The sequence below is a fragment of the Grammomys surdaster genome, unplaced genomic scaffold, assembly GCF_004785775.1.
Source record: "Grammomys surdaster isolate TR1022 unplaced genomic scaffold, NIH_TR_1.0 126036, whole genome shotgun sequence".
Classification (NCBI taxonomy): Eukaryota; Metazoa; Chordata; class Mammalia; order Rodentia; family Muridae; genus Grammomys; species Grammomys surdaster.
Window position 1 is genome coordinate 1766713 of NW_021620849.1, and position 18400 is coordinate 1785112.

At 43.5% G+C, this 18400-nt stretch overlaps 1 protein-coding gene across 1 annotated transcript in view; it reads left to right on the forward strand.

The window, feature by feature from the left end:
* Fanci (FA complementation group I) overlaps positions 1 to 18400 on the forward strand; it is a 60984-nt gene that overhangs the window by 26406 nt on the left and 16178 nt on the right. Inside the window, exons 14-24 of the mRNA XM_028754774.1 lie at positions 799 to 886; positions 4328 to 4455; positions 5054 to 5124; positions 6314 to 6428; positions 7424 to 7546; positions 10844 to 10912; positions 12549 to 12650; positions 13693 to 13869; positions 13943 to 14064; positions 14658 to 14822; positions 15752 to 15931. Of these exons, the coding sequence (XP_028610607.1) occupies positions 799 to 886; positions 4328 to 4455; positions 5054 to 5124; positions 6314 to 6428; positions 7424 to 7546; positions 10844 to 10912; positions 12549 to 12650; positions 13693 to 13869; positions 13943 to 14064; positions 14658 to 14822; positions 15752 to 15931 (1340 nt within the window). The remainder of the gene's footprint in view (positions 1 to 798; positions 887 to 4327; positions 4456 to 5053; positions 5125 to 6313; positions 6429 to 7423; positions 7547 to 10843; positions 10913 to 12548; positions 12651 to 13692; positions 13870 to 13942; positions 14065 to 14657; positions 14823 to 15751; positions 15932 to 18400) is intronic.

Genomic DNA, 18400 nt, shown 5'->3' on the forward strand with positions numbered 1-18400 from the left:
TCCCATGGTGGTTGCAGTCCTCTGTAATTCCAGTTCTGGGGTGTCCAGTGGCCTCTTTTAGCCTCCTTGGGAGCCAGGATGCCTGCACATGGTGCACATACATACACATGCAGGCAAAACACTCACATCTGTAAAAAGAATCTTTAAAAAAGAAACATGGCTAAGAACATTCTTAGGATAAGATTTTGTTTTAAATCTTTTTTTTTTTTAAATGGGATATTCCGTTTGATTTCAGTGGTGTTAGCTATAGCAAAATATCTATAAAACATATAACTGCTATTAAATCACTAGCAGTCTGAGTCTAAAACAATTGACTATCAAAGTAATCAGATTCAAATAAGAGTTTTGATAAAGTACAAGTGAAATTTCAAAAGTTTTTGAGTGTGCCTCCTGTGCTTCTTGGACCTGAGAAGACATTGGTTAAGATCTCGTTGTCTCTAAAACTTTCCATGGGCTATCATTTATGTCTTAGAAGAAGAGTTATGACTTCTATCAGAAATGTGGCTGTAGACTATACTAGATACCTAAAGTAGAAATGGTCCTTGATGCCTGACCCCAGAGTTCATGAGAACTGTACTTTTGGGTTAGTACAATATATATTTCCTATACCTAACAAATCATTTGGGTACAGATTGAGAGAGCTGTGATTCTGTTCTCAGGATGATCTGTGTGATATCCTGATTTGTCTGAAAGTTTGGGTTTTATACATACCGGAATACTCTTGTTCTACCTAACATGCATTGATGTTCTAGCAAGCTGAGTCACCCAGGCATGCTTTGTTGATTCTGTTCTTTTTAGATCCATGAGATGATCAGACAAGAAATTCTGGAGCAAGTCCTCAACAGAGTTGTTACTCGAACATCCTCTCCCATCAGTCATTTCTTAGGTACCAAACTTGAAGAAGATAACGTTCTTAAGAATATTTCCTTTTAAATGTCATAATGATTCAATCTGGGGACATCTCTGGGGTTCAAGAGATGGCTCAGTGGTTAAATCACTTGCCATCTTCTACTGGGGTTTGAATTCAGGTCCTAAGAACCCATGTAAATGATAGGTGAGCAGGGTGACCTATTTGTAATTTCAGTTTCAAGAAATGGAGACAGGGAATCAGAATCCCCAGAGCAAACTGGCTGGCGTGATTAGCCATTTTGAATGGGCTGCAGGTTTGACTAGGGGACCTTGCCTTGATGAATCAGATGGAAGGGGGTGGAGGACGATTTCCAGTTTCAACCTCCAATCTCCATATGTGTGCACACACAGGTGCACGCACACATATGCAGCACATGCATATACACTCACATACCGCACGCGCGGGCACGCACGAGAAATGGGAAAAAAGGAAATAACAAAACTTAATAGTCTTATAATAGAGTTTCATGTTTTGTCTTTGATTATGATGCCAATGAGATAGATGAATCCACTTATGTCTGTGGTGTCAGTAAGTAAGGGAACATTTAACCAATGAGTGGACCAGCATGCTTGGTAACACTTCTCCAGTGAGGCTTGTGTGTCACTCAGTGACAGACATGGCCTTGAATGCCTGGGGCTCTGGGCTTGGGCTTACCACACTGGCACTGTCCTTCTTGTTCATGACCTCTGATTGGCTGTTTGGGTTTTTTAGGTATCTCTTAATGTCTAAATCCATTGCCTTTTCTTACCCCCAGCTTTGCTAAAAGCTCTGTTGTTTGACCTGTTGTGGCTTCTCTGAGACTTGTGAAGTCCTCAGAACTGTAATTGTTTGTTTCTTACCGTGCCTATGACCAAATTTTCTGCCTTTTTTATTGGTAACTTTTCTTTAACCCTTAAATTTTAGGGTTCCATAAAGTTCAATAATTAATATTTTATTATACCTTATAACTTTAAGATTATATTGGTATAATCTCCACACTTAAAGTATGACAAGTTACTGACCTTTAACGTGTGTGTGTACTGTGAAGCTGTTAGCACAGTTGGTTTAGGCACTGGGGAAGCAAAGCTGAACAGCTTACCTGGATACTGTTGTATACCTGTTAGAACGTGTGAGACTAAAAAGAATGACCGTGGCCAGGAGTCATGCCACATGCCTTTCATCCCAGCATTAGGAGGCTGGGGCAGGAAAATCTCTGTGAGTTCAAGTAAGAGGCTAACCAAGTAACCAGGCTATAGGCTGAGCCTGTCTCAAGAAAAAAAAAAGACCACATCAAAAGTTGGTTACGGTATTGAATAACTAGAAACTGTTGGAGAAACGTAGAGGGTATATTTTTAAAAAATTAGACTTCATCAAATTATAAAGTTTTCTTTCTATGTGACATTACTACAAAATTTGAAGTCAATTCAAGGCTGGGTAAATGTGTACAGAGCACACCGCTGGGTCCTCCTAGCCGTGGCTCTGCGTCGGATCTGTCAGCAGCTCCTCTGGCTCCTGGCGGTCATGTTTTACAGCTTCCTCTCTTCCTGAGCACACTGAGGTTCCCACCCAGGCTTGTTATTATGGTCTGCCTTGTAGTCCCACTGGTGGGATCCTGACTTTGTTTTCTTTCCTGTACTTGTCTTGCAAGTAGACTCTTCTTCCTTTGGTTAGAAACTCAGGTTATTGATTTCACATCAGTCTCTCTCTTTTTTTTTTCTGTTGAAAAGTTCTAAGCTCTAAGTTTTCCTTTAAATGTCTTATCAGCTCCTACATTTCTAAGGTTTCCATGTAGTCCAAAGCTCTTTAAATCTCCCCGTGGTTTGTTCTTTAGTCAGAATAGTAAAGGCAGTATGGGAAAGGTAGATTAGGACCAAGCACCAGGCCCCTGAAATATCTGAGGCCAGGCTGGCTTCAAACTTGGAATCTTCCTGCCTCAGCCAAGTGGGTCTAGTATCTGAGGACGTTCATTTTCTTTTTTTCATTTTATTTTACGTGTGAAGGTTTTGTCGGTTTATATGTATGCACACCACGTGTGTGCTTGGTGCCCTCCAAAGTCAGAAGAGGGCATCTCATGTGTAGTCCTGGCTATCCTGGAACACTCTGTACGCCAGGCTGGCTGCAGACTCAAGAGGTCCACTTGCTTCTGCCTCCCAGTTGCTGGAATTAAAGGCATCTGCCACCACTGCCTCAATTAAAGTCATCTTTTAATTCTTTTTTTTTCTTTTAATCACACACTTTGTATGAGGTTAATTCTCACAAAGGTTTTTGAGTCACAACTTGTTGCTGGTGTCTGAGTGGACTTTGTTCTCCCTGTAGCACTCCCCCTGCTCTGGCCCCACACACTGCCGCCAGATTAGTATTGTTAAATATTAGTAACTCTGCGTCTGAAATCAGTATGTCCTTTTAAGTCATCATCTCTCACTAGATGTGGTAAGGATACACATCTGCAATCTGGATGCTGAGGCAGGAGGATTGCAAGTTTGAAGCCAGCCTGGCTTCAGATATTTCATGGGCCTGGCGCTTAGTCCTGACCTGCCTTTCCCACTGCCTTTCCTATTCTAGATCCTTCCCCATCGCTGACCTCCCCTCACCCTTTGACTCTGGGCCTGGCTATCTTTATTAGGCCTTTGTGCAGAGTCTTCTGTCCTGGGTTTTTATGCACTTAAATGGTATTAATGATCCCTTAGAACCTCAAAGAATTCTTACTCTTCCTCTAATAAGATGTTTGCAGTGGCCTCTTGTGCATTTCGTGTTTAAATCCTGTTTTTACTCCTTGTTAGGTAATACATGTTTGAAATTATTAGAGACTTGATACTCTGTTATTTTTCTCTTTTGAGATATTTTTGTTTATGTTCTGACTAAATTACTAGAATTCTTGAAAGAAGAATATGCTTTCTATATTTCTGATAGGACCTTATGTCTGCCAAAGTAAAAATCTATAAATATGTATTGGCTTGCTTTTGCTTAGGAATGAAGTAGTATGGTACTTGTGCAATCAGTGTAATGAGCTGCTTCCTTCTCAGACATTTTAATTCTGTTATTTTGTATTATCACAAAAAATGATAAAATATCTTGGTAACACTGGGGAAAATTCTGTACAGCCAGTAGAAATTTACATTAAAAAAAACCAAAACAAAACACTGGGCTGGAGAGATGGCTCAGGGGGTAAGAGCACTGGCTGTTCTTCCAGAGGTCCTGAGTTCAATTCCCAGCAACCACATAGTGGCTCACAACCATCTATAGTGAGATCTGGTGCCCTCTTCTGGCCTGTAGGCCCATATGCAGACAGAATGCTGTATACATAATAAACAGATGAATAAATAGATAAATCTTTTATATAAAAAAACCCACACTTGACATTTCTTTCCTCGTATAGACTTTAGATGCTTCCTTATCTTATAGTTATGTGAGGCAACTAATTATAGATTCTGTTTTCAGATTTGTTTTCAGATATCATCATGTATGCACCTTTAATTCTTCAGAACTGTTCAAAAGTCACGGAGACTTTTGACTATTTGTCCTTTCTGCCCCTCCAAACTGTGCAGGGGCTGCTCAAGGCAGTACAGGTAAGTCAGCTGACATGCCAGATAGCTCCCGAGGCCGAGCTGTAACCATCTAGTCAGGAAAGTCTGGTACAGCTTTTGTAAAAATGGATGTCAGAGTCCTGTTTTTCTTGAGTCTAACAGTTTCATATTGAAAGGCAGAGCACATGGAGACAGATCGCCCCAGGTCCCCCTCTTTATAGGTCTGCTTCCCTTCAGCTCATTTTCAGGTTAGTTGAGTACTTGAAAGTGTCTTAGGAGATTAGTACACACAGCTGTTTCGTGAAGGTACTTGGAGTACTTTGTTTATTTGATTTAAAAAAAAAAATAGAATCCCACTCTATAGCCTAGGCTAACCTGGAATAACCCATTATGTAGTCAAAGCTGGCCTCAAATTGGTATAATTCTCCCGCCCTAGTCTTTTGAGCAGCTGGGATTACAGGCCTGCCTCACCATGCCTGACGGTAACTACTTTGAACTGTCAAAGTGTACGGTTACTTTATGGTTAAATAGAATCAGCCTCAACCATATATGGAAAACAGACCCCAAAAGCACACAAAAGGCTAACTGCATTCATAAAATGGAGCTTTGCTAATGAGAGGTGGCCTGGTCCGTTCTTCAGCCTCTTCTCAAGATCAGCATGTCGATGAGAGACTCCCTGATCCTCGTCTTGCGGAAAGCTATGTTTGCCAGGTACGTAGCAGATTCCCTGAGGCCACAGGGAGCTAAGCCTTCTGATGTAAGGTATCTCTGCTACCTCACGCTTGGCGCCCGCTCCCCTGACGGCAGTCATGTGGATCCCTAATTTAGCACAGCCCTCTCAGCAGGTGAGATGTTATGCTGAAGGCCCTCAGGCAACCTCAGGGGGTGTAAACCATTACAGTTCTCATTTATATAAGGACAGTTAGGCTTAGGCATGATGAGTAAGCAAAGTTCAGACAGCATGTGGCAGTAGAAGTAGTCTACCATCCATGTTGGTCTTGGTGATCTCCAGTACCCCGTCACTCCTCCAACATGAGCTGACCGCCATGCCAAGCCAAGGGGAAAGGAGGCAAGAATATACTCAAGGGTCTCACTTTAGTAGGCAGCAGAATCGTGGCTCAGTCACATGTGGACCAGTGTGTTCTTGAGGGGCCTTAGGGCTCATCCAGGGCCTCCCGATCCCTCTTTATTGTTTAGTATTTCATATAAGCTGGAGAGGATTAATACTGTCTCCTAAGAACGTAGTAGTGCTGTGTGGAAGGCATTTGATACTAGAGGATAGGCTACCCAGACACCAGCTAGCTGTGTTGTAACACACTTCCACACGTCTAGAGGAATGACTAGCAAGTAGCTGTAATCTCTGTTCTAGAACTGACAATTTTTTGTTACTGCTCATCCCAAAGCATGTCTGCTAGACAGGATTATATGTTATAACGTGTGTAACATGCGTTGGTCACCGAGACGCTGGCAGCAGCTGTTATTTTTTTGGATGGAAGGTTTACATGGAGTCAAATACTATGATCCTGTATAAACAAAGGACTCATGTGGAAGAATACACTCATTCAGACTCAACAAAACTTAGCAATTCACTTTGCTATTCACTATGTAGATTCAAGTTCTAGCTCAGGATTTTCCTGATTGCCAAGGAGTCTTGCAAGCAGAGAAAAAAAAGGTGCCATCTAGTCCTGAGGTTAAGAAGATGATGCAGTCAGCTGTATTCCCGTGCTGTTCATTGCTCTAACACCTGGTGCCTCATTTGGAGCTTGTAAATTCAGTTAGGCTTGGCTCGTGCTCGATTGCTCATACATGGTCTTTATATTCCTTCTGTGCGAGGTTAGCTAGTTTTGTTCTGCATTGCATATTCCTGTGGTGCTAACTGATCTGTGTATTCCTGAGCTAGCCAGCTGGATGCCCGGAAAGCTGCAGTTGCTGGGTTTTTGCTGCTCTTAAAGAACTTTAAAGTCCTAGGCAGCCTGCCGTCCTCGCAGTGCACACAGTCTATTGGTGTCTCGCAGGTAAGGGGGCCGCACAGTGACTGTCACTGAACATTCACGACCAGTAACATGGAAGCCACCTTTTTTATTCCTTCTCCCCTAGCTCAGGCTGGCCTCAAGCTTACAGTAATCCTCATGCCTTTGGCTTCTGAGTGCGGAATTGCAAGTGTGAGGGCTGTCTTCATCCCAGGCTTAACAGTAGTGGGTTTGCTCTGTGTTAGACTGCTGTCTAATGTGGTAGACAGCAGCTTTCACGTAGCTGCTGAACTAGACACTTGATTGACGTGTGACTAGTCCAGATTGAGTTGTGCTGTATATATAAAATTCATGTCTATTTTCAAAATTTAGAGTGAAATAAAAACATTTTCAATCATTTTATATTGAATTACATACATGTTGATGTGTTAGGTATGTTGGGTTAAATAAAATATTAACTTGGCCACTTTATTGTGCTTTTTAGCTATTTATATTTATGTATTACAAAATTATGCATTTATATAATACATACATATAATTATACATTAGCTATGTATATATTATGTATTATGTATAGCTATGTAAACTTACTTTGAAGATTTTATTTATATGTGAGAGTGTTTCCTCTGCCCGTTTGTGTATACACAACTCAACAAGACTATCCTCCTCTAAAGCTCTTTGGTGTTTGTGGATATAAAGAACTTGTTTTTTTTTTTTTTTAATGGAAGTCTTCGGTTTTTAATAAAATCATAAATATTGTAACTACTGAATTGTCTTGGGAAGGGGTAGTAAGTTGCCTTCTTGAGGAGCTGGCATTGTTCAAGTAAACCTTAAGGAGTCTTGTCGGAATGGTTTAATCCTAGTCTGTTTCAAACCAGACCTAGTGACAGGGAACGCGTGGTGACGGTGGTCGAATCGGCATCCGCCCCGTGCTTTTAGCTCAGGGAAAGCCAGGCCTAGGGTTTCCCTATGAGGAGCACAGCCTCCTTAACAGAAACTGCCTGAGAAGGCTGGACGCAAGCTGCCACCCTCCCTTCCAGGTGCACGTGGACGTTCACAGCCGTTACAGCGCTGTCGCCAACGAGACTTTCTGCCTGGAGATCATAGACAGCTTGAAAAGGTGCTTAGGGCAGCAGGCTGACATCCGGCTCATGCTTTATGAGGTAAGTAAGGAAAGTGCAAGAGACTGTCAGCCCTCCAGAGAGTAACCCTCCTTATGACAGCTTTGTTCTGGGTACAGTAGATTAGTCAATGCATAGTAATAGCCAGTCCGGAAGTTAAGTTGTGAAATCGTAAATATTTGATATATTGTAAACATTTTAATTTGAAATATTTAGATAATCCTGCTAATTTACCAGTCTGAATTTAACACCAAACTTGTCATTTGTGAGTTCTGTCTCTCATACACAACATACCCTTACTTTATTGCCTCATTTCAAATTTTTGTGTACCTAAATTAGCATAAAACTTCCAAGACCTGGTAGGGTAGACATGCCTTCAGTCCCTGCACTGGTGAGGCAGAGCATCTTGGTTCTTTTTCTTGCATACTAACACCGTGACCGAGGCAGCTTCCAGGAAGAAGTGTTTACTTGGGGCTTACAGCTCTAGAGGGACAAGAGTTTATCCTGTCATGGCAGGGAGCACAGCAGCAGTGAGGCAGCAGTCATCCCTGGCACTGGAGCAGCAGCTGACCCTCACATCATGAGCCACAAAAGGGGCAGAGAGCATTTTGAGGATAGTGGAGGCTGTTGAAACCTTGAAGCCCAATTCTGGACATACATTCTAATCTTCCCATCAGTTCTGCCAATGGGGACCACATATTCAAACGTGAGCCCATGGAGTTCATTCTCATTCCATCCCACACAGAGGCAGGTGGGTCTGTGGGTCCTGCCAGAGCTACGTCAAAAAGAAAAGAAAAGAAAAAAGTAAGGAATGTTTAAGATACTTGAGTATAGTAGACACCACCAAGAAGGTTCAGGGTTCAGCTTTGCCCTTCACAGTGAATGGTCTTATCTGTCAGACTTGCCTTCCTTAAATCTCTAATATACTTAGCTTAGTAAGAAGACAGCTCTTCCTTCCTCCTTCCCTCCCTCCTTCCTCCTTTTGTACTTGTTTTTTTAGAGACTGTTGGATTCAGTCAAATGACAGAATAGTTAGCAAACAGCAGAAAACAAATACACAGCTCGGCCAGTACAAACAGTACCCAGCGATTGTGGAAGAAACACTGCTGTTTCTAGAATGTGAGGTATTCAGGATGTCAGACATTTCCTGGAAGGAATGGAGAGCGTCTGGTCCCCCCAGCAGAGAAGATAGGTCAAAGTTCTTTCAGAGAGCAGCCTTTTGTTTTTTCTTTCTGCCTCCTCCAACAGGAGCAGCCTGTAGCCCAAGCTGGCCTCAAACTCACTGCAGCTGATGACCTTAGATCCTTATGTGCCTGCCTCTGTCTCAAGCAGCAGAGTTACCAGGGACTGTTGCCATCCCTGGCACTCATTTGACATCCTAGAACAATGTCTGTTGAGCTGTAGAAGTTGGTACAAAAAGAAGTTGTAGAAATTGCTTTACATTAGGAAGGTGGCTGGGCAAGGGGTGTGAAAACTAAGGTTCTGGGGCTGACTAGCCAGTCCAGGGGCCCAGAGCGGTGCTGTCTCAAACACTGTGGTAGAGAGTACAGAGTGACTGATGAAGCCACCCATTACTGACTTTTGACCTACATGTGTGCGCGCACACACACACACAAACACGAATTTGTTTTGTGGTATTGCCGATCTTACTGTTCATATATATAAATTTATGTAAAGTTTATATATGTTTCTCATCTAATTATGTTGTAATCACTTTTTCATTTCACTAAATTTTTCCTGGCAACATTATTTTTAAGGCCAAGTGAAATATTTTGGATGCATTGTGTGGCAACTTAATTATCTTCTTGTCATGCCTTTGCAAACACTGACTGTCTCTGTCTATCTGTCTCATTGTGTCTCTTGCTCTTGATATGAGTTGTAGTCTTGGTCTTAGATATCAGGTGAAGCCAAGATCTTCTGCCCCAGTGAGACACTTCTCTAGCCCTAAATTTTTAAGTTTATTTTCATTATTTTTAATTGTTTTTGTGTTTGTGTATGTCTGTGTGTGTGTCTCTCTGTTGGTTTGTATCTGTGAGGGCGAGTGCCTGTGAAGGCCAACGGTGCAGGATCCCCTTGGAGGTGGAGTTACGGGCAGTTGTGAGCCTTCCTGTCCGTACTGGGAATGGAACTCAGGTCCTCTGCAAGAGTAGCAAGTGCTCTTAACCCCTGGGCTGTTAACTGGAGGGAGCTAGGCATAACAACCGCATCTATAACCCCACACTGGGGAGACCGAGGTAGATGGGTCATAAAAAATTCAAGGCAGCCTTGGCTACATTGGCTTTGGCACAAACGCACACATGTGTTCACACGAATACGCAGACATATCCTTGCTCGGCATTCCTTTATGTTAAAATTTTTTTAGAAACTCTCAGCAAACTAGATTCAAGAAGGAACTTCCTCATGTTTAGAAAAGGCAACTATGAAGCGACAGAAGGAATGTTCTCTCTTGTGATGAGGAGTGAAGGTGTTTGTTCTCCGTGCTTCATTCATCCTCATAATTGAGATGCTGTCCTACACAACAGAGCAGGAAAAAGAATTAAAGGCACACAGATTTAAAAGGGAAAGCTAAAGTTGTGTCCATTTGCATAGTATTAATCTGTTCAAAGTGTTTTGTAAGATGACTATCAGTGTGAGCTTCGATGAGATTACCAGTGTAGAGGTTCATTATAATTACAATCCCAGCCGGGCGGTGGTGGCGCACGCCTTTAATCCCAGCACTTGGGAGGCAGAGGCAGGAGGATTTCTGAGTTCGAGGCCAGCCTGGTCTACAGAGTGAGTTCCAGGACAGCCCGGGCTACACAGAGAAACCCTGTCTCGAAAAACAAAAAAAACAAAACAAAAAAAAAAAAAAAATAATTACAATCCCAGCATTGAATAGCCAGGAATTGAAATAAAGTATTTAAAGCAAATTGAAAGGAAACACCTAGACCTCCAAATATTATGAGACGCTAAAGAATAAATTTCAGGTTGCTCGATATTGGTAGTATTTAACCCTCAAATCTGCAGATGGAGCACAGCCCTAAACAGAAACGTGGAATGCTGTTTTTAATGTGTGTGTGTGTAAAGTAAGAAAATGTAAGGGGATGGAGAGTTAGCTCAGCAATTAAAGGGCTCTTCCCTCCTCCAGCGGACCTGAACTTCCCAGCCCTGTTTCAGGTGGCTTAGAACTGCCTGTTATTTCAGCTCCAGGGAATCCAGTGCCCTCTTAAGGCCTCCACATACGTAGCACAGCCTCCAGCCTTCACTCCCCCCACACACACACCTCACCCCACCCCCAAGAAATTTAATAAGAACTGAGACCAGGTAAGAAAGAACGAGCTTGTCTCTGTTCTCTCCTAGGGCTTCTACGATGTCCTTCGACGGAACTCTCAGCTGGCTAGTTCAATCATGCAGACGCTCTTCTCACAGGTAAAATCCGTTTGTATGGATCATGTAGGGAAATCAGATGAGGTATTGAAATGCTGTGGGGCTGTCTTTGCTCTTTGGGTCGTTTTGTGAGAATTGTCACTTCCCAGTCATACTTCTAACTCTAACTCTTCCTTGAGCTCTCAGTCTGCTCCTTACATCAGAAGGACACTTTATGGAACCATTTCAGTTTTATTTTATATATTATGGTCTTTTGAGAGATGGTCTCATATAGCCCAGGCTGCAACTCAGATGCATTTTATAGTGGAAGCTGTCTGGAATTACTGATTTTTAACTCTGCCTCCCAAGCGCTGAGGTTTCAAGAACACACCACCACTTCAGGTTTGGAGTTTTCAGTTTCAAAGAAAACATTTTGTTTGGTTGGTTCTTTTGAGGTAGGATCTCTACATATCCTTAGGTATCCTGGGACTCAGTGTGTAAACCAGGCTGGCCTTGAACTCAGACACATCATTGTGTCTCTGCCTCCCAATTGCTGGAATTAAAGGTATGTGCCACTAGACCCAACTCAAAAATACTTTAAATTAATGAATTACTTCAAAGGGCCATCAAGATGAGATGAATTCAGGTGGAGACATCTGATATAGATAAATATCAGTATTCATTCGTTAAGAATCTTTTTTTTAAACCAGCTGTATAACGTTTATTCTCCACTAGGAGGGCTAAGCTAGGCCCCCAGCTACCATTTTCCTGCAAATAGATGTGAACTGATGTAGCCTCATCCTCCATTGCTTTGTGGTGATTCTGAAAAAAAAAAATCTGTTTGAGATTAAGTTCTTAGATATTCAGAAATTACTGGATGGTCTTTGCTACCTGAAATACTTTCCACTGGATCTTGGCATGATCCTCTGTAAAATTGGTACCCCAATAGCTAAGTTATATCTTTCAAGCATCTTCACACTTTTAACAAGAATTAAAAGGTGCGTTTGAAGGCATAGGACAGTGCTTTCTAAATTCTTCAGACTCCAGAAGTGAAGAGGACAGAGGTAAATAATCCCAACTTGGCTCTGCTGTGTGCCAAGTAATGTTTGAAGTTCTTTATGCGTGCTGCGATAGTTAATTCTCAGATAGCTTTAATTTACCAGTAGACTCATTTTTCAAGAGAGGACCCAAGATTTGGAGACCTGTCAGAATCAGTAGTAAGTAATAGTACTGTTTTAGACCCAGGCAGTCTGATTTAGAAGTCTAGACTCTTTCTAAGAGCCTTTTATTCGTTGACGGCTTCGTACGTATATAGTATATCTTGATCACATCCTCATGTACCTCCAGTTCCCCCAGCACCCCACAACACATTCCCTGCCCACCTTCCTGTCCTCTCCCTTTTTTCTTGTTGTAACCCACTGAGACCAATACGTCCTGCGGCCAGTATTCCTCATCCTATTTCCTGAGAACGCTGACTCCCTTTGCAGGTTTAGGGCCTGATATGAATGGAGCAAAAATAAAGTAAGAACGTTACCTTGATCAGTGCTGTGAATGGATGCAGGCAGGCCAAGCCATATAAACTTGTCACATCATTCTTCGGACGGTTAGGAAACATGTCTTAGGAAGGCTAAGGTGCCATTAGCTTCAACAGTTAAAATCTCGAGGATTCATGAGTCATGATTTTTCTGTCCATACACAGTTAAAACAGTTCTATGAGCCAGAACCCGATCTGCTACCTCCTCTGAAACTAGGAGCTTGTGTTCTGACCCAAGGAAGTCAGACCTTTCTACAAGAGCCGCTGGTAAGATTTGTTGGCCCCTGAAGCCACCGCCCCCTTGTCAGTGGTAAGGTTGATCTACAGCCGGTCCATTCTCCCTGAAGTTTTTCCAGTTCTTTCTAGGAGTTTTTACTTTTTCATGTTAGTTATTTGTGACCCATCATAGATTGATTTATTGTATTTTGTGTGTATGAGTATTTGCCTGCATGGATATATATGTGTTATACATGTGCCTGGTGCCTAGAGGCATTAAATCCCTCGGAACTGGAGTTGTGAACCACAGCATGGTTGCTGAAACTGGAACTCAGATCCTCTACAGGAGCAGCAAGTGCCACTGCTGCGCCATCTCTCCAGCCCCTACTTTGGATCTCTTGGTCAATTGGTACTTTACTAATTCTGACAACCACCTCTTCCTAAGAGAGTCATATCTGTCACTTACAGTCCTTTGGTTATACCCCATTGGAAGTAGAGACGCATGGAGAGAGTGAACAGATCTGCTTCCCCGGTCTGCAGGGAGTGCATGGCTTCAGTTGAGATCCTCTGTGCACTCTGAGGACCTCGGGAGGAACTGGGATGACCATGTCTGTCCTTACCTAGCTTCAGAAAGGTGGGAAGGGATGGCAAAAAGTAAACCGCCCACAAGTGACTTAGAACTCAGGTCGAGGAACGGGAAGAGCTGAGTCTTCATTAGTGTAGCTTCAGCGCCATGAGATATTCCAAGCATCCTTCTAAGATGCTGTGTTGGTGTCCCAAAGGTTTATGTCTCAGCCTAAACCCCTATCTTTAGAATAGCTTTCAGGGCTTAGGAACTAGAGGCTGTTTAACTTCATAATGGAGCTCTAATGGTGTTGATATCACACCAGGAAGGCACATGTGGAGTTTCATTCTGAAGTGTGAGCTCCTTATGGGGCCAGTGCTGGGGAAGGGGGAAGGGTGCAGGAAATGCCTCTTAGTTTCACTCCTTTCCAGCTTTGTTAGTTCAGATGGACCTGCTGAGTATGGCCCAGCAAATAACATGAGCTTCATAACAGCTTGGTAGGCTGCCATGGTTTATTTTTTTCTATAGGATCATCTGCTGTCTTGCATTCAGCATTGCTTGGCCTGGTATAAGAGCAGAGTAGTCCCCCTGCAACAAGGAGAGGAGGAAGAGGAGGAGGAGGAGGAGTTGTACCATGAGCTGGATGACATGTTGGAGTCCATTACTGTCAGAATGATCAAGAGTGAGCTAGAAGACTTTGAACTGGTAATCGCCAAGTCCTCAGACAGAGGGACCAATAGAGGCTTTGGTACCATAGTAATTTGTATTTGTCTTTTAGGATAAATCAGCAGATTTCTCTCAGAGCACTAATGTCGGCATCAAGAATAATATCTCTGCGTGTCTCATAATGGGAGTGTGTGAAGTTCTAATGGAATATAATTTCTCCATAAGTAACTTCAGGTAAGGTTACTGTGACCCTTCATAGAGTTTGCTCTAGCCTTACATTACACACAAAAGGACCAAAGACAAAAATCGTATGTCCTTTTCTCTTTTGGCTTTTTTCGGCAAGGTCTCATTAGGTAGGGTCTACCTAATGGCCTAGAACTCTCCATGTAGATCAGGCTGGCCTCAGACTCACAGAGATCTGCCTCCCAAGTGCTGGGATTGAAGGCTCATGCTACCACGCCCAGCTAATGGTATTTCTTAATAAATCCAAACTATGTACCTTCCTCCAGGCCTGTGAATTTTGTGTCCCTGCAAGCTTTCATTTATCCACAGTTTGTAGATCCTGCGTTCACATACTGCTGACTTCCACTGCAAACATTTCATTAATGGTAATATGGGCCTTCCATGGTCCTTGACTGGGAATAAGGAAAAAAGAGAAGGCTCTCAGAGATTGCTGTAGCCTGGGAGTACCGTGCTAATGAGGCTCCACCGGTACCTCTCAGTGCTGTGTCTAGCACAGGACACCTGAGGGCGCATTGCTGTCTCCTTATTGTCTGAAACCAAAGCGCCTAGCACTGACACTTGTCTCTGTCTCTTCCTATATGCAGCAAGAGTAAGTTTGAGGAGATCCTGAGCCTCTTCTCGTGTTACAAGAAGTTCTCTGACATCCTCAGTGAAAAAGCTGGTAAAGGCAAAGCTAAGATGGCCAGTAAGGCCAGCGATAGTCTTCTGTCCATGAAGTTTGTGTCTGATCTCCTCACTGCTCTCTTCAGGTAAGACCCAGCCTGCATCAGCCCTGCACTTCAGCAAGGAGAGTGTGCACCCAGTCTTCTGTGTCCTGGGTTCAAGTCCAGTTCTTGCCATATGAATGTACAATAGGAAATACATTAGGAGCTTTTAATTTCCTAAACATCAGAGTTGGATAACCCAAGGTGGGCATTCTACAGAGGGAGGGTGTCCCTCAAAATTGTTGTTCTTTAAGACAGTGTAGCCCTGGCTATCCTACAACTCGCTTTGTAGACCAGGCTGGCCTCAAACTCACAGAAATTCACCTGCTTCTGCCTGAGTGCTGGGATTAATGGCGTGTGCCACCAAGTCTGACTATACTTCAAAATGATTAAGGCATGAGAAGACTTGGAGCAGTGAACAGTAAGGATTAATTTAGTGGTATGTAAGAACATCTTGAGTAGTTCGTACACAGAGGCCCTGAGGGGAAAAGGAGAAAACTGAACTAAATAACAAAGGGACAGTCAACACTCTAAAGGACCAATGTTTTGATTTCACTCAAGTGAGAGGAACTAATGGGGGGGGGGGGGGGGCCCAGGAAGTGAGGCAGCAGCAAGCAGAGCGAGTTAGAGCAGCCCTGGCCATGACATGGGCTTCTGCTGCCTAGAGTCTTCCCTTGGGAGCTTGCTGAGAGCTGCTCTTCTGAAGTCTCTACAGAGCCTAATTCCAGACCGAGCAGCAGTAGGGGTGATCTTCCCTCCTTGTATGTGGGACTGAACACAAGCCTGATTACGTTAAGCAGGCACTCGCCACTCAACTGTATCCCCAGCCCTTTGTTCTTTGAGCAAGATCATGTCCGGTTGTCCAGTCTGCCCTTGAACTTGCAGTCCTTTCTGTTTCAACCTCCCAGCGCTGGGTTCCCGACCATGCCACCAGGCTCAGCTCCTTCATTTTTTTCTTTACTCTCTCTCTCTAGAGACAGCATCCAGAGTCATGAAGAGAGTCTGTCCATCCTGCGGTCCAGCAGCGAGTTCATGCACTATGCAGTGAACGTCGCTCTGCAGAAGGTACAGCAGCTAATACGAACTGGGCATGTGAGTGGTCCTGATGGCCAGAACCCAGACAAGATCTTTCAGAACCTCTGTGACATAACTCGGTAAGCCACCCTCTCACCCTCAAACGCTTTGCTAGTTTGTGTGTGTGAGTTCTCTGAGAAGCTGCGGGCAGGACCACTGGGCATGTATCGGGAGCGAAGTGTAGTTTCTCGCAGTGAGACTCTTTGTTCCCAGGAAGGAAGAGGATATTGTTACACCATGACTGAACTGTGCGTCAAGTAAGCATGTTGAGCCTACATGTACACGCACCTGACAGCAGGTTAAAAATACAAATTAAAAGCAAATAAATACAATAAACGGGCTAGGGTGGTGGCTCAGCAGTTCAGAGTGTGTGCTGCTCCTGTAGAGGACCGAGGTTCAGTTCCTCGCTCCTCACCAGGTGCTTCACGGTCCCTCTAACTCCAGCTCTAGAGGGATCCAGTGGCCGTCTCTGCACCCAGCAGGTGTCTACGCTCACATCCATGTATCCACACACAGACACACACATGATTTGAAAGGAAGTAACGTCTTTCTTAAAAAGCAGTAAAACTGAAATAGACAGAAAGACTTGATGAGGTAAAGACCTGCACGGTGTTATCATCCCTCTGGACTGAGTCGACATCTGTTGACCACTCAGCGCCAGCTTCAGAGTACATGCTTTTCATGTGCACATAGTACTTTGATGGGAGTATACCACAGGGGCTGGAGGATGGCTCGGGAGTTAAGAACTTAACACTGCTATTGTGTGACACGATTTCTGGGGAGGTGTGAACAAAAGTCTACTCATCCCAGATAGGAACCTGATGCCAGACCAGAATAAGAAGTCCACCAAAATTCAGTTTAGTGACCAATGAGTTTTATTGGAGTTACTTACAGGAACAGAAGTGACTCAAAGACAGTTGTGTCACCAAAGCCCACCCCAGCATGGGTGACAGTCCACAAATGCTGGAAACCTGGATTGTATTCCACAGCCTATTGGCAGTTCAGACAGTTAAAGCGACCTTTCCAGGTAGCTCAGCTGGTCTGTTTGTTCCAGGCAGCTTGGCTGGTCTGAGCCTCTTAGGCAGCTCAACTGGTCTGAGAGTGCCTCTCAGTAGTCTTTACTGCCTGTTCGTTCCTGAAGAGGGAGGGGCCTAGTGAATTAGTTAGTTTCAAGGATGTCCTTTGGGTATTTACTTCCTGGGCTTCAGGAGATTGCCTGATGGAGTATTTTACTTTTCTTTAGATCACCCTACCATTTCACCACCACCCGCAACATCGGTTGTCTCACCTCCCCTTTAACATCCTGTGTATTGAGGAGCTTCCCACAAAATGGCAGGTTCTAATCTCAGAGGAAACTGCTGCATGGGGACCATCCAAATTTGGTTCTCTTCAGCTCTCAAGTTATTTTTTTAAAGGATAATAATTTAAACAATAATAATAATAACAAAAGGGACCAGTATCAGCATAAGACACCCAAGATCAAGTTCTCAGCACAAAGGAGATTTATTTGTCCCAGAGGGACAAAGGACAGGGCATAAGAGATAAAAACAGGAGACAGAGGATGAAGAAGGCCGGTGGGGAGAGGGGGGCCAGGGAGAAGGAGGAGGTATATTTTTCCCAGGGGACACAGGACTGCCTCTACATAGAGAGGAGACAGATGTGGCCCATAAAAAAATGACAGTTTATATATGTAAAAGGGGAAACCCTATGTTTGGATAAGGTGTTTAATTTTGATTGGACATGTTAATTGGGTAAACCATAGGGGGCTTCTGATTGCTGGCCTTTAATGCTTGATAGCTGGAACGTGGTGGTCAGCCTCAGGAGAAAAAAGTAGCAGTATAAAAGGATAGACCTTGGTGGCTAGTTTTAGGAATGAAATCTAACAGTTTTTAGCAAGGCAGGGGGAACGGGGGAAAAGGGCAAGGCCTGGCAGAGCCATGTTTGCCATGCTCAGGCTGGCCAGAGTCCCGTCAGTAACAATAATAATCACTAATAATTTATACAGTGAAAAAGTTTAGGTGGCAAGGTGGCGCAGTGGGTAAAATCACTTGTCATCAAACCTGATGACCTAAATTTGATCCTTGGAACCAAAGTCCTTGTGTGACCTCTGATCTCTGCACCCAAGTCATATACATACATATGCATCATATACATATACACATACATACATACATACATACATACATACATACATACACACATACACACACACACACATATATGCACATATGCAAAATGAATGTTTTAACTTTAGAATTATAAGTAGTGGCTCATACTTGTAATCCCAGCACTCAGAAGGCTCAAGTACGATTGGCAAGAATCCAAGGCCAACCTGGACTGTATAGTGGATTTCAAGGTAGCCTAAACTATTGTGTGAAGTCATAGCTCAGAAAAGAATGGGCTAGAGAGATGGTTCACTTGGTGCTTTTGCAGGGGACTTAAATTCAGTTACCCCCATCCACAACCATCTGCAGTTCCAGGAGGATCTGACTCCTCCTGGCCTGCACAGGCACCAGGCATAGACGGTACTCATACATACATTCAGACAA